The 16,811-nt window shown below is 35.3% G+C and overlaps 1 protein-coding gene across 2 annotated transcripts in view; it reads left to right on the top strand.

Annotated features, from left to right (window-relative positions):
* TTC13 (tetratricopeptide repeat domain 13) overlaps positions 1-16,811 on the top strand; it is a 42,729-nt gene that overhangs the window by 11,108 nt on the left and 14,810 nt on the right. For both annotated transcript variants that reach the window (XM_075043314.1, XM_075043313.1), the window contains exons 5-15: positions 902-967; positions 2,482-2,574; positions 3,698-3,814; positions 4,676-4,786; positions 6,840-6,922; positions 10,223-10,364; positions 11,693-11,867; positions 12,278-12,434; positions 13,557-13,687; positions 14,030-14,162; positions 14,643-14,735. In XM_075043314.1, the coding sequence (XP_074899415.1) occupies positions 902-967; positions 2,482-2,574; positions 3,698-3,814; positions 4,676-4,786; positions 6,840-6,922; positions 10,223-10,364; positions 11,693-11,867; positions 12,278-12,434; positions 13,557-13,687; positions 14,030-14,162; positions 14,643-14,735 (1,301 nt within the window). The remainder of the gene's footprint in view (positions 1-901; positions 968-2,481; positions 2,575-3,697; positions 3,815-4,675; positions 4,787-6,839; positions 6,923-10,222; positions 10,365-11,692; positions 11,868-12,277; positions 12,435-13,556; positions 13,688-14,029; positions 14,163-14,642; positions 14,736-16,811) is intronic.

The following is a 16,811-nucleotide window of genomic DNA, read 5'->3' as shown; positions in this document are numbered from 1 at the left end:
GTCAAAGAAAGAGTTTGGGTTTTGGCAGTTGTCTCAATTAAATGAGACCAGGCCTATGCTACAAACTTTTGTAGCACAGCTGTGTTGGTTGCAGGTGTGAAGATGGCGTAATTCCTGACTGGTTTTCAGGGAAACTGACTGTATAGGCATTGTTGTGCCAAGGAAACCAGTTTTGCTGTTGTAGTTCTTCAAATTTGGATGGGAAACCATGGCTGGAGTAAATAACATTGAACAAGAAGTAGATTCTCTATGTAAGTTGCATCCTCTTAAGTGCCTGAGTTGGAAAGCCATGGACTTAAATCTAACCCAGGGAAGGTTTGTTTGAATTTTGCAGAACTATTTTGGCAGAATATCTCTAGTTTTAGTTCCTGCCTGAATACAAATTTCATCAGGATGTCACAGTTGCCTGCTTCCTAATTTTAAATTTTCAAATTTAAATTATAAACAAAACAAGCTTGGAATGGCTGAATTGTATTTGTTTATTATCACTTCAGTGACATTAGATAAAAGAAGTCATATAATTACTGATAACGTTACAAGTAATGAAGTTTGGACAATAGACTATACTAATGTGTACATAGCTTCTGATAGGTGGTCACTGACACTATAACTGCACTGTTTAGATAATTTTCCAGACAAATACTTCAGAACAATTCCAGTGAATTGAATTGGAAGTTGTGAGCATATGAAAGCATGGGCTGTAACACAATTTCTTTGCCTGACAATGTGATTGTTCATTGCTTATTACTTAAGATCAGCAAGAAATAAATACATATTGAAGAAAGATACCTTTAAAAAAAACCAACAACAAAACAAAAAACAAAACAAACAAAAAACAAACAAACAAAAAACCCAAAACAAAACCACAGCTGATTATTGTATTTATTTTTAATCTTAACAGGAAGAACCAGAGCTGGTTAGTGCAATTTATGGACGAGGAATAGCATATGGAAAAAAAGGACTGCATGTGAGTAGATAATTATTTAAATTGCTATCTGACCAAATTGTTTGAATCCAAACTGTAATATGGCCTGTAACAGGAGGAGCTAGACTGATTAGCACTTGAGAGGTACATCCCAAAGTCTTTGTGCTGTCCTACTATAATGGTGTGTCCAACCTTTGGTAGGTACTCCATAACATAGAGGGATCTAGTGGATCATACCACTCAAGCCATGGGTACATTTGCTTTGTGGGACTGTGAAAGTAAAGCAGCACGAAGCAAGGGTGCCAAAGGAGAATATAGGCACGGTTATGAGTGGTGGATAGTAACGCTGAGAGCCACGGCCACTTGAAAAAGTGATCTAATAAGATAACAAGGAGTATCTTGCCTCTCAGAGACAGCTTTATGAAGTCCCACTGAATTTTTCTCCACATCTAGTCTGTATTTGGAAATGAAAAGGTCTTTTAATGCAGCTTAGAAACATCATCAACTCTTGCAATCCAGTAGGCTTTATATTGCTTCTTGATTGCCTATGCCTCTCTATGTATACCACCTTGAATTTGTTTGAAAAAATTCAAAGTTAAGTTACTTACAGTTAAGCTGACTGCTCAGACGACTTCCTGAGCAAAAGTAAGTTTAAAAGTAGACTATGGATCCTTGTAGTTTGAGTTTGTGGCCTGTTGAATCGTGATTGAATGGTTGCTGGAATTCTAGAAGCAAGAATAGTTGAATAACTCTCTGAAAATTCTTTTTGTGCAGAATATTTAATTCTTTAGTGGTGCTGACAGGAGCTTGAAGTCCCTCATATTTGCATGGTTTTAACACCAGCATAAGTTTGTTTTCTTAGTTTGGCTAGATGTTGAGACAGCTTACTTCGTAAAAGTTTCTGTGAGCGACACTTTCAAGACACAAAGATGATGTTAAGCACATGCAAAATTTCTTTGCCTTGAAAAAGAAGAAAAAGATCAATGAAATCTAATACAGAACTTGTTATATAACCAGTTTGGATTTTTTTTTTTTTTCCAGTTAAGTAACTGTTTCTATCCTACAATTTATTGAGGACAATATAAAAACTTCGATAGGCAAGATGCTGATGGCATCAACCTATCCACCAGTAGTACTTGGATTAAGTTACAGACAGTACTGATGAAAACACTGGTGGGCAAGAGTATGCATGTGTTAGAGTTCACATAAGAGCTTAAGCCAGCTTTGTTGCCAAGAAAGGTACCTATGGAGCCATAAACCTCATGTTTATTCACAGAGTTATATTAATAAATTATTAAAGGTACAGCACAAAGATGATGTGTACAATCAAAGTTTATTTTTCTTATTTATAGCGGACAGGTGGTTTAGGTTTTTTCAGCTATTTGTAGAATACTGCATTTTAATGTTATTAGCGAAGGTGTGAAGGGCTTTTAATTTAAACTGATACACTTTCAGAAATTTAGCCAATCTAATTGTCCGTCACTCTTCAGAGTATATTATTCTAAGTATGCACAGTTGTTTACTTTCTTTATTTTTCTCATTTTTCTCCTTTTCAGGATATGAAAAATGCTGAACTTGCTCTGTTCGAGCTCAGTAGGGTGATTAGTCTAGAACCAGATCATCCTGAAGTATTTGAACAGCGAGCAGAAGTGAGCATTTTTTGTCTCTTCAGATTTTTGGAGAAGTTGAAATTATACAGTGTTTTCAAGTATTTCTTCACTGATTTAGTGACTAAAGCTCTTATCTGTGGTTTTTCTGTGAACATTCCTACTTTCTTTTAAAATGCACATATTTGCGCTCAAACAGTGTAATTTGTGGAATGTTTGTTTTTAAAATGAAACATACACCATATGGAGTTACTATAGCCAATAGAATAGTATATATTATGTCTAAGTGTTTAGTTTTTGACATACTAGATAGCAAGATCATGTGTGGGGTTTTGTGGGTGGGTTTGTTTGTTTCTTTGATTTTAATGAATCAAAATATCACTTGAACCTTACTGTTTGCACTTAGTGTCACCTTAGTAAATTTATTGTTAGGACTAGCTGGTAAAATGCCAAACTTGTAAAGAATAAGTTTTTAATCAAATGTTTTGGTTTTTATATTCATGCATATAAGTTAAATATCATTCAGATACATGGATACTTTTCATTTTGAAAATCATGTTTTGTTTTGCCAATTAAATTACAGAAAATGGATTTCAAGAAGCAGCTTTGTAGACAAATGAAAAGCATAAATATTTATTAAAGTCAGCATACTGTATAACTGCCACAATATGAAATTCTAATTCACAATTTTAATGTTTTTAATGATTTGTTAATACATTTGTTAATAATCTTGATCTAAAAATGTGAAAGGCATTCAAATAACTGGAAAATAGCCCACTTTCCATTGGGGGGAATATTTTGTCAGGATAAAAAGGTTTATGAGAGTACTTTACTACATTTTCAGTTGAATGCGTTGAAATAACTTGAAATAGAGTATTTTGCTTTGGCTGACTTTTTATTTGGAATACTAGGTTTCTGCAAATGTTATTGGTGATGTTCACGTACACTGATATTTTTGGGGGGGAGAAAAATGCTTTCAGATTTTCCCTTCGATAGGTGTTTAAAAGCAATAAGTACTGAAATTTATAGCAGAACTTTCCAGCCTGTTCTAGCAAATACAGTTACTCTGTTACAGCTGAACATGGAAAAGAATAATCTTTGTATTTCTAAAACAAATCTATTCAGCGTGTTTGCTCTAAACTGTGTCTTTGGTTTATACTCTTAGATATTGTCCCCCCTAGGACGAATCAGTGAAGCATTATCTGATCTCACCAAAGCTATTCAGCTACAACCATCAGCACGTCTCTACAGGCACAGAGGTACCCTTTACTTCATATCTGAGGTCAGTGGATTTGGAGGATTCTGTTTGGTTTGTTTGCGTGGATGTTCTTGATTATTTTGTTGCTGCTGTTTGTGCCAGTTGTTACTTTTGTTCAAGAGCTTCTTTCCTATTTAAATTGAAAAACAAAATAACAAAAAAAGCCCTGATTTTCCTGTAGTTGACTTTCTGACAGTTCAGAGGTATTCAAGTATTTCATCTGCATATCTATTTAATGCAGAGAATCAGAGAGCAAGTACCTTGCATGCACATCTCAGGTTGTTTTGTGTGTTTGAGGAGTAGGATATGGATAAAGAATTTGACTTGATTTATAACCTAAAGCTGCATTTAAGTAGTATTGTTAAATGCCAGTCTAAAAAGGGAAACAGTTATGGCCAAGACAGTAACTGTCCTGTATACTGACCCCCCCCCCACACACACACCACGCAACAAACAAACCAACCAACCCCTACAAAAATGCTAACATCCTGTTTTGCTATGTAATCTGTGTGTGTTTTGCTATGTAATCTGTGTGTGTTATTCTTATGCCTTAATGTAAAACAAGTAACTTTATCTTCAAATATTGTGTGAATACTAAATAGCTGATTTCCCACTTTATTCTTCTGATTTCACTCTGTTTTCAGCTATTTTCCCCCTTGCTTTACTATGTTTTATATAGCACTTGCTGTAAAAGTTGGAAGTGTATTGTGCATTGCTTATTCTTTGATATTCTGACCGGCACGTGACAATTTTTGCTGCTTAGCCCTGAGACTGACTTCATATATTAGGCAAAATTCTGTTGTTTACTTTTATTTTCATGAAAGTATGTATTCCTCTTTATTTGTATGGTGTTTCCTCTGTTGTCTAAAATCTTCTTTATCACAGGATTATGCAACAGCCCATGAAGATTTTCAGCATTCATTGGAAATGAACAAGAATCAGCCTATAGCTATGCTTTATAAAGGCTTAACCTTTTTTCACAGAGGACTTTTGAAGGTAAAGTTATGTTAAATAATAGTTCATGTCGTCTATTTGAAGTTACTTCTATAAAATAGTAGAAATATCGTAGGTGTTGATACACATATTTTCTCTCGCATAAGGGAGACTTTTTAAGGCAAAAGAGTGCAAGCAAAATGAAAAGGTGCTATCGCTGACTGTAATACTTCATGGTATGACATGTAAATACTGCCAGTCTTGGTAGGTATTGATAAATCAATGATAACTGACATGTTTATAGAGTGCTTTGAAAAGTGTTTGTATTTGGCACCTCTGCTACTAATGGCTGTATGGTTATATTCAAAATGTAATTTTAAACTCTTCCTCGAATGAGCTAGAAGGTAATCAAGGAGACTGCTGGTAGAGAGCCCTGCATGTGTGCATGTGTATTTTGGTTATATGTTGATTCTGAAATGCTTGTATCTAAATTGAGGGAACATAGTTGCTCCCTCAGATTCTAAAATCAGCAGGGAAGTAAGTTCTTCCCATACTTTTTTTTAATGTTTCACCATTTTCTGACTTAAAACTAGGCTTTATGTTTTAGGTGTAGTAATATTGCACCTGTTTCTTGTGAAGTATTTGGAGATACTGCTGCCTATCAGTAATGATAGGTGATTATGTTTTTATTTTTGTTCAATAGATATTTTTGTGCATGTTGTAGTGCTCAGAATATATTTGATAGTTTTTCTGAATAAGAATCTCTAAATTGACTGAAGATACTGCTTCTTTTCTTACAGCATTTAATTTCTTGCACTATAGAAATCAAGATACTTTTCAGGCATTCCTTCATAATATAAAGTAGTTGATAATTCCACCCTTAATTCTAAGTCTAAGTACTGCATTTGCCAATTTATCCAGCCAATCCAGTTTAAAAACCTGAGTTCTTAATCAAATCCTTTGAAGAAGATCTGTTTGAACATATGCATATAATTATTTTTAGCGATTTTATTTTTATTACATTGTATTCCTCACAGTACATGCTATTATGTGAAGATAATCACACATCCTCAGGAGTGTTTGCTAACTGCAGTAATCCCTCAGGAGTGTTTGCTAACTGCAGCTAACGCAGAGCGCAATAAAACAATGAAAGGCAGAATACAGAATTGAAGGAGTCTTATGGACTGCAAAAATCAAGATGTGTATTATGAATGAAGAAGGAAGACTGTAAGGAGAGACTGCTTTGCCTTAGGAACCAGGCTGAGCTTTGAAAGCAAGCTCTGAAGGGATTTCATCTCTGAATTCTGTTAAAATGCTAAAAGAATCACTCATTCTCATAGCATGTTAGACAAAGAACTCCAGCTAAATTTGTCATTACCGTAAAGAATGTTGCAATATTTCATTTGTTATATGATGATTATTACTCTATAGATTTTATAATAAATTGTCGTGGTTTAACCCCAGCCAGCAACTAAGCACCACGCAGCCGCTCACTCACTCCCCCCCCATCCAGTGGGATGGGGGAGAAAATCAGGAAAAGAAGTAAAACTCCTGGGTTGAGATAAGAACGGTTTAATAGAACAGAAGAGGAGAAACTAATAATGATAATGATAACACTAATAAAATGACAGCAGTAGTAATAAAAGGATTGAAATGTACAAATGATGCGCAGGGCAATTGCTCACCACCCACTGACCGACACCCAGCCAGTCCCCGAGCGGTGAATCCCTGCCCCCCCCCTTCCCAGTTCCTAAACTAGATGTGATGTCCCATGGTATGGAATACCCTGTTGGCCAGTTTGGGTCAGGTGCCCTGGCTGGGCATGAGAAGCTGAAAAATCCTTGACTATAGTCTAAACGCTACTGAGCAACAACTGAAAACATCAGTGTGTTATCGACATTCTTCATATACTGAACTCAAAACATAGCACTGCACCAGCTACTAGGAAGACAGTTAACTCTATCCCAGCTGAAACCAGGACATAAATTAATGCCTTGTTTGTTCCTTCCAAAGGTTTTGACAAATAACTGTAAATCCATGGCTAGTAACTACTGAGGATGCTAAAATTAAATGAATGCAGTCAGTGACAAATATTTCTCTTGGTGTCCTTCTGTAGGAAGCCATTGAGTCATTCAAAGAAGCTCTAAAGCAGAAAGCGGATTTCATAGATGCGTATAAAAGTTTGGGACAAGCCTACAGGTAATTGCATTCAGAAATAGTTTTAAAGTCTGTTTTCTGTCTGATTGTGTTCTTTAAAATGCACTCTTTTTAAGTTTTACAGGTTTGTTACAAAAGTGTGCAGAATCATATGTGTATTTGTTAGCTCCTACAGCCAGTATGGCTATGTCAGGATATGGTCAATATAAATAATTTCTAGGTTTGCTTTGTATTTTTAATTCATTCTCCGGTAGCTCTTTCAGTCTCCCAGACTCAATGGTTAGGTAAATGGCGGTTTCCAATAACGTGTGTTTTAGGTATGCTAAATGATTTTTAAATGATGGAAATGTTTAATATGAACTGTTGATTAATATGCTCATTAGTTGCCATCTGAGATTATTGTGCTACTTACATTTATGAAAAACTCATTGCATAGTGCGTATCATTTTATAGAACTGCTAGTTCTTGTATCGGTTTATCTCTCACCAAAGAGATTTACAATTCTGAGAATTTAGCTAATTTCCTGTTTAGGGTATTTTTAATAGTCATGTAGTTTCTTAGCTATTAATCAAATAATTAAAAAAAAAGCAATCTCTAGTAAGGCGACTAGTCACTTCTTTTCTTTTTTTAAATTTACATTAAAGATAAAATAATTTATAGTTGAATAAAATGTATTACTTTAAAGGTGATCTGCAGATAATTACTAAGGAGACAAGTACGTATAGCTTGTATACAACAAGACAAGAACATAAAACAGTCAGCGACTGAATATCTCTGCCCATTGTAGTTCTTTCCTAACCTGCTGTGTCTTGTCAGCTTTTTATTTCCACTTTTACATTTTTATTTTTGGAAAGCACTGATCTACAGCATAGATGCTGCTGCAACATAAATGGCTTTTGTGTAGCAAGGATTAAGTTGGGTAGGGTTGGTGTGCAAGCATTACATGATCATGTACTTTTTTTTTCTTCAGGCTTTATGTTTCCGTCAGCATACAGAACATAGAATATTCACTGAAAGCGTTGTCAATTTTTCTTTTTGTTATTTTTTGCTTTGTGGACTTGTGCCTTATTTACCACAGTGTCTAAATTCTGAACTCAAATGTCGAATCACTAATTTCCTCATGAGTTTTTCTGTGGTACTTGTTATTGTGGTGTGTAAGTGCTTTCAAGGTGCTAAATAATAGTAATTTAGCCTGGAAGACGGGCAGTTGTCGTCTTACATTTCCAATAAATGCTTTAACTTTTTTGTTTTGTATTCTGATGTGGGACTGCCTCTCTAGTTGATCAGCTGTTCTACCCTGTGCCCAAGAAACCTTAATCTGAAGGAGTTTTATTTTGAAGGAGAGAAAAAAGCAAGCTTTAAAATAGCTAATTTTGCATTGCATTGTTGTTTTACAAAGCAAAAGTCATTTAACCAGAGCATTCCTAATCGGCTTCAATTTGTTGCTTTTATTCCCTCTCACTGTCCCCTGCCTCCAAAAGTTCTCTGATCCTCAAGAAATTATAGGGGAAGGAATGTACAGAAATCTACCTCTTCTTTTTTTTTTTTTTTTTAAGAACTTAATGTACAAAGCAGAATTACTATTGACTTTTCTAAATGCTCAGCAGTTAGAGAAGGTGAGAAGCTGAATAGAATATTGTTTAATAACTGAGAACAGTGTAATTAGTGACAATTATGAAAAGTCTAAATTACTTTCCCATGAACACTCAGGTCTTAAAACAGGCAGAAATAATCTCATTTCTCTAGGGCACTGTTAACTTTAGCTGTTAAATTCTTTCTTTCTAAAACCTTGTATTTTAAGTTCACTCTTGCTTTCTTCTGCATCAAATAAGTTTGAAATACAGTGCTTAAAAAAACCTCTTAAAGAATTATTTTTCTAGTGGAAGCAGACAATTCTGAGTCTGATTAGTCCTTCTGTACAACATGAGTTATAGCATTTTACCTATTAATTCCTGCTTCAAATCTAGTGACTTTGGTGTTTGTGCATTTATTTGAAACTAAAGAGCTGTGGTTAATCACTGTTCTGTCTAAAAATTATTTTTGGCAATTGTATTTAAAACTAGTAAATCTTGTTTGTTTTTTTCTAGGATTGCTCTTGTTTGGATTAATTTCATCTAGTATAATTTGATGTGTGTCACGGTTTAACCCCAGCCAGCAACTAAGCACCACGCACCCACTCACTCACTCCCCCTCCGCCCCCCTCAGTGGGATGGGGGAGAGAATTGGGGGGGAAAAAAAAGTAAAACTTGTGGGTTGAGATAAAAACAGTTTAATAGAACAGAAAGGAAGAAACTAATAATGATAACAGTAATAGAATGGCAATACTAATAAAAGGATGGGAATATACAAAACAAGTGATGCACAATGCAATTGCTCACCAACCAATGCCCAGTTAGTTCCCGAGCAGGGATCCCCCCCTCTAGGGCCCCCCCCCCAGTTTATATACTGGACATGACATCCCATGGTATGGAATACCCCTTTGGCCAGTTTGGGTCAGCTGTCCTGGCTGTGTCCCCTCCCAACTCCTTGTGCCCCTCCAGCCTTCTTGCTGGCTGGGCAGGAGAAGCTGAAAAATCCTTGACTTAGTCTAAACACTACTTAGCAACAACTGAAAACATCAGTGTGTTATCAACATTATCCTGGTACTGAATCCAAAACATAGCACTGTACCAGCTACTAGAAAGAAAATTAACTCTATCCCAGCCAAAACCAGGACAATGTGGAAAGAATTTTATGATCTTAAACTTACGGAATAAAAAAATCTGAAGAAAAATTGTGTACTATTTCTTTTTTAATTTTTTTCATTATAGTTTCTGTGGCTATTTTTACTAAAAGCTGTCCTGCACATGGAGTAATTCCAGTCAATACATTTTTAGTTAGTTTCAGCTTTCAAACACCATATGCTTTCCTCTTAATCAGCATTTAAGTACTTAGTATATTTTTAAAAATGTGTTTATATTTAGAAGTTTAAAAGACCTGTCATAGATAGTGTTTTCCAAGAATGCTTTCTATGGAAGTTTTGTTTCTTTTAGTTTCTGAAGAAATACTGTAGGTATGTATTTTTATGCTTTATGTCCACTGGGGATTGTGAAGATTTGTGGTTGTCTTGGGTTGTATTTCGGAGTACACGTTTCTGGGAGTGAAAAACTGTGCAGCTGTTCTGTTATTACCACTGAAGAACAGTTGCAGAATTACTGCTTTTGTTAAAGACATTTTCCATTAATACTGTGTTCCTCTTTAATGATACCCACTTCGGAAGTGTTAAAACAACTTCTAACAAGTAATTTCGTTGTCACTGTTGCCTTCTCTATTCTTCACTTTCCACTTTATGGAATCGCTTAGAGAACTTGGCAACTTCGATGCTGCTACAGAGAGCTTCCAGAAGGCTTTGCTCCTAAATCAAAATCATGTTCAGACGTTGCAGCTCAAAGGAATGATGCTTTATCATCATGGTAGCTTAGATGAAGCGCTGAAGAATTTTAAGGTAAGCAGGCCCTAAGTAAATACAAAATTAAAATGTTTTAACAAGGACTAGTATTCAACAAGTGTAATAAAATGGACAAATGTCAAAGGTTTTCATTCTGAGTGTGCATTTGGACTAAAATTATTTTTTTGTGAAGTCTGTGTTAAAATATATATAAAACCTTACAGTTTTTAATTAAAAATGGAATTTTGCTAAAACTGAGATACTTCCTCTAACTGTTTTATGAATTTGTACAACCAGGCTCTGGTCAAAATGTTTTATCTGTTTTTTAAACTGGTAATTGTGTTCTTGCTAGTATTTATTCTGGGTTGAAACCTAAAGTTTTTTTCATATCTGATGGAAGAAGGAATGTAGTTGTCTTTGTAATTTTAAGCTTAAAATAAGCATGCAAAGTTCCAATATTTATCTATTTTTTCTAAGGTATTGTCTTTATTTTGAAAAGCTCAGAGTATGTTGTAATTCATTGAGCTTGTAAAAATGTGCATGTTTCCATAGGTAAACAAAAACTTGTGCCTCTCCACTGGTATTAAATAATGGCCTCATTTTGTAGACAGAACAATAAAGGCATATGTTAATCATATGTCCACATCCTTAAAAGAAGGAATGAAATAAGATGTGGAAACAATTACATCCCTTTGTGAATGACTGTGTGCTTATCCCAAGGAGAACACTTCATATGCATTATTACGTATTCACCTTCTATAACACAATTTGTAGATACTTGTGTAATTGAAAAGATATTTCAACTTTTAAGATGGAGATGCTCTTCTGATGACATGTAACTACTAGAAGAACCAGAGCATTGAATTTGAATGATAAATATGAATTTGCTATGTATTTAACCTATAGTAAATAATTGACTAACATAATGAAGTGTACTAGTGCATGAACTAGCAAAGGTATGGGTGGAAGAAATGGCACAATACATATGTTGAACTAGCCAAAAATGATTTGTTACTAATATTGTCAGCAGTGTGTTTTGTCTAATTTCATTCAACTAATGTTGAAACTTCTGTAGTGCCAATATCATTAGAGCAAACATTATCGATTTTCATAACAGTTAAAGTGTGATCAAAAGCATATTTGCACTGGCAGTTCCTTTTTTTTTTTCCCTTTCTCTCCTTTTAATGAAGGTGAAAATATTTTTTTTCTTACATTTGCTAGCAATTTAAGTGCTCTGCATCATTTGAAAGAAAATTGTGATGGAAGTGGATCTTAATAATCAGTAAATCTTTTCATGCAGGTGTTCTGACCGAACAAGTTAGTTTATTTGAAGATACTCATTCTCTCTCTTGATTTCTGGGTGCTTTGTTTCTTTAATCTCCTAGAGATGTCTACAGCTAGAACCATACAATGAAGTATGCCAGTACATGAAAGGTCTCAGCCATGTTGCAATGGGACAGTTTTATGAAGGTATAAAAGCTCAGACTAAAGTTATGTTAAATGATCCACTACCAGGTCAGAAGGCCAGCCCAGAATATCTGAAAGTGAAATACCTTCGAGGTAAGTTGGAATTGTTTTTCTTTTTTTTTTTAATTTACTTAAATCCTTCGAGAACCCTGAAAGTGCAAGCATGCTTGTAGCTATAGCCATTTTAAAGAAACCATTGTACATTCTCATGAACACTCTTGAGTATGTCTGTTTAAAAAAATGTATGGTGATTCTTATTTGTTCATATAGTTAAAATCTAGGACCACAAATGAAATATACATTTCTGTATAATGGTAAAAAGTTGAAATAGACTTACTTCTGTCTTGAAATTAGCTAATAGCAAAATTAAATTACCTCAGCGTAATGGCTTATTAAAGTCATGATGGATAACTGACAAACATATAATCTGGCTTTTGTTTTTATGTAATTACATAAGTAGACTGATTATGCAGATGGTATTTAATTTTATCTCTTTCCTCCAGAGTATTCTAGATACTTGCATGCACATTTGGATACCCCTCTTACAGAGTATAATATTGATATAGATCTTCCTGGAAATTTCAAGGACCACTGGGCCAAAAATCTTCCTTTTCTTATAGAAAATTATGAAGAACAGCCAGGGTTACAGCCGCATATAAAGTGAGTAATTTTTTTTTTTAAAGCCTACTCCAAATGTTTTTTTCAATTTGACTTTTTTAAAGTGCTATTCCGAGGCATTATAACATCATAAATGTTTAATGCTATATGAAAGTGGAATTCCTCTAAGTGTGTAAATGCTTTTCAAAATCCTAGGGTTTGGAGTTGGTTTAGCCCATAAAAGAGGAAGAATGAAACTTAGGATGACTTTCTTCACTTCTGTCTTCACATAATAATATCCACATAATGTTGTTTCATATTCTGTGGCCTTACTGATTAACTATTCTATTTCTTTTTTTCGTGCAATTAATGTTAAGGAGTTAAGCTTGAGGCGCTCAGTGTAGCGTTACGTAGCACCCTTTTTACAGTTTCTTGTTGTGTGTTAAGGTTTTTTTATAGGTGTAATTTCCTAGATAATTGATTTTTTTTTTTAATGGCAGCTGGGTTTCACTGGGAAAAAAATCTTCTCTGGAGTAATTTAGATAACCAGTAGTTTAAGAGGCAGGTGATTTTAATCAACAAAGCAGGGTGTTTATTGGAATAGGCTTCAAAAATGTATAGCTAAAGGAAAGAGCAATTTCTCCTGCTGTATACTACTTTCTAGATGTATTTTCATGTATTCACTTTGCCTATGTGAAAAAATGCTAAATTAAAAACTGGTGGCTTTTGTGTATATGGAACAGAATCCGCCTCTTTAGCACAAGAAGCTTTTACAGAATTAAGGGAGAAGTTACAGAATAAGGCTTCAGGTTTCTATACATATTCTTTTCTTACTTAGTGTTAAAGTTCCTCAGGGTTGAGTGTAACATTGAAGAATAAAGTATTATCTGTGAACTTCATTTGGTATCATTACGAGCAAGTCTGAAGGTGAAATACTGCTTGTGACAGTAATAAGATCAGCCACTGAATTCCGTAAGACCAGGATTTCATTTTAGATATTGGGTGTAACTGCCATGTACTGTGTATGTTCAGTGGGGTGGGAGGAGGAATGAGTGTTGTTTATACTACTTTTAAGTATTTCTCACACAAATGGTATTGATTATCAGACAAACAAATCTGTGTTTTACAACTTTCAGGACTTTTGTTGCTAAGTTATGTCTGATGCATGTTTTTCTCCTCTGTAAGAGATGTGTTATTTCAGAATTTTGAAACCTATAAGCCTGATGTCCAAGAACTCATATGTGTAGCTGATCATCTGGGTTCCATGATGCAGTATGAGACGCCAGGATTTCTTCCAAATAAAAGAATACATAGAGGTATAGTGAAAATACTCTGTAAATTTGAGTGGAAAAAAAAATCAAGGTGATGATAATTTAATGCTATACCTTTGCTATCTGCAAGTTAGTTTTATGCTCTGTTCCTCTGAAATCAGATAAAAAGTTTAAAATGAAAATAATCATTATGTCAGCAGTTTCTGACCTAATTGGGGACTGGAAATCATGTTCTCCCATATTTTATTGATGTTGGCAATTCTTTTTCTGTAAATACATCCCTTTCCTGCTTCAATTTTCCTGTCTGTACAAAAACGAGTGTTTGGCTCTAATTGGCTTTCTGGTTTTGTTGTTGTTTGTCCCTCTCTCCTCCTCTCCCACCCCCAGCAATGGGACTGGCCACTCTAGAAGTAATGCAAGCTGTGCAGCGGACTTGGGCAAACTCAAAAGTTCGGATGAATGGGAAAACCAGACTGATGCAGTGGAGAGATATGTTCGATATTGCTGTGAAGTGGCGAAGGTAATGGTAAAAGAAGAGAGAGAAAAAGCCTTATCTTGGTTATTATAATGGTGCATGCTTCAGTTAACCAAAGGGCTGAAGTCACAGAGGAGAAAATGAACAGTTGCTACCGCACTGTAACTATAAAGTGTTCTGATAAGAGAAGGATGGTTTAGGTACAAGGAGTGCGCTTCTGAAAATACTCCATTCTTCTTCTTTTTTAGAAGAGGTGAAGAGTTGGGAATAGCATTTTCTGGTTGAGGCAAAGCTGTGAAAGACCATAGGATGCATTGCAGCTTAGGCTAACAAAAACTAAGAAACTCCAGTAACATAAAATGCTTATGTTTTTTTTCTTATGAAAACCGTACATGCATTTCAATAAAAAGTTCTTTTTGTGAATTCTAGCTTTTGCCTAAAATTATTCTGTGTGTGAACAAAGCTTATTTAAAATATTACCTGGAGTGAAATGTGTGCCAATATTAATGTCCTTTGTCTTTGTAGGATAGCTGACCCTGACCAGCCTGTGCTTTGGTTGGACCAAATGCCTGCCCGAAGCCTTAGCAGAGGCTTCAATAATCACATTAACTTAATCAGGTATGAGAGTTTTACCCAACAGCCTTCCCCCACATACTAAAGGATTGTACCAAAACTTACCAGCTGTTCATGAAACAGCATATTACAGTATTGAATGTATATGTGCTTATTGTTTTGTATTTCATATTTTCTAATGGAACATTTGGGTTTTGTTTACCTCAAATTTTCCCTCATGACATTTCTTCTTTTTACTGAATTTTAGTTGTAGAACTGAGTTATAGCAAGATCTAACTAGGATCCAGAAGATGCATATTTTTACATGCTGTTTTTAATTCCTGAATAATCTAATTTTTACATTTAAGGTAAAGCTCATCACAGTTATGATTTTTGCAAACACTGCTTCTCAAAGATAGTGGCAGCAGTAATGAAACAATGCTGTTCTATTGGCTATAATACCAATTTACAATAGAGAGGAAAAACATAGTTCTTTTAGTTGTTTTCAGAGCAGGCCAAAGTAAGGCAAAAATGACAAAATAAGTAACCTGTGAAAGGTAACAGTTGCACTTTCAAACAAAAGTAAAATTTAAGATATTCAACCACTGTTGTACGTTCCATCTTCTCCCATGCTGCAAGACTTAGTATTGTAGTCATGTCAGTGCTACCTTCCATGAAGTGGTAGAAGTGTGAGACTCAATGTGGCAACATCACTGTCAATCACAGGAGCAGAGTGTGTTTGTGTAAGTAAATATCTAGCCAGGTTTCATCTTATTTCCATCCCCCACCCCCACCATGGGAAGTATTGAATCTTTGATCTATCATTCTGCTTTTGTATCTACTTCTTTCTTTTTTGAGAAGCCGTGTGGAAAAAGGAGGGTAAGGGAGGCAAAGCCTTCTCAAGAATTATTTCAGGCAGAGAAAAACAGTGATATTCCAATGTACACATACAGAGGCTAACAAGAATTTGTTGACGTTCTTCCTTCCACTAGATGGAATGGACCCTAGCAGCCTCCCCTTTACTTTAGGGAGCAGTTACAATGTAGAGTTAAACTCCACTGCAGATCAGTAGTTGCCTTGCAGGATGTGCTGCTTCTTGAACAGTCTTGTGCTCAGGCTTCTTTCTTCCCTCAAGCCAAGTGTCACATTTGGGCTTCAGGCTCTGTCCATCTTTGCCGCTGCTGCATTTCTCTCTTCTCACACATACAATGCAGCAGAAACCACAACCATCTGTACTTTGAGACAAGGATCCGTTCCATACTTCATCTGTTTCTTCCTGGTTTTATTTTAAATGGGAGAGTCAAAGTTTAATTTCTAGGTGATCTGTGCTCGCAGAAGGGGATTCATGTAACAACACTTGATTACCGTGCTGAAAATAACATTGAACATTTAATCTGGGGAAATGTGTCCCTGCACTGGATGCCTGTGTCAGCAACTCTTTTTCACTGGCCAAAGTACTTTACTTGTCTTACTCTCATTAGAGAATGCTAGCAAAACTCATGATTTACTGTTCCAGCTGTTTTGGTGATTTCATAGTAATCTAAAATAAGCTTCATGAACATTCAGAATGGTAGGCCCACAATGAATCTAATTCTAACCTTTTGGTTTTGGCTCAGCCTTGGCTTTTGGGGATCTCATCAGCATTTTGGTCATGCTTTTTTGATAGCTAGGTAGTGGTTCTCTGAAAATTACTGATTTGGTGCTTGTTTGGAAGGAACAATAGATTCGAAGCGGCCTAAACACCCCCTGCCTTAGGAGTTGATCATACTTTAGTACTGGATGCTGATTGCATCCTTTTTGATTCTGGAAACCTGTCCTTGTTTGATCATTCTGCATCCCAAGTCATAGCTGTTTCATAGGTCAGCTTTCCGTAGTGATTTGTTTCTGCTTTTGGATTCCCTCCTGATGATTGCACGTGAGGTGAGGGATAAAAGAAATAATATATTAAGCGGTAATAGGGTTTTTTAAAAATATATTTTATTTTACTTTTGAAGCATGTTCTAGTCCATTATGATTTCTGAGTGACAGTTACTCTTAATGGATTATACAGATCTATATAATCTCTTTTTTGCATTACTCAACTGTAAAATGGCTGCTTATTGAAGATATTAATAGGCTACAGAGCTAACACCTTTTTGTTGA

Source organism: Buteo buteo, chromosome 12 (genome assembly GCF_964188355.1).
Source record: "Buteo buteo chromosome 12, bButBut1.hap1.1, whole genome shotgun sequence".
NCBI lineage: Eukaryota > Metazoa > Chordata > Aves > Accipitriformes > Accipitridae > Buteo > Buteo buteo.
The sequence above is the reverse complement of the archived record's forward strand: the minus strand, read 5'-3'. Positions and strand labels throughout refer to the sequence as shown.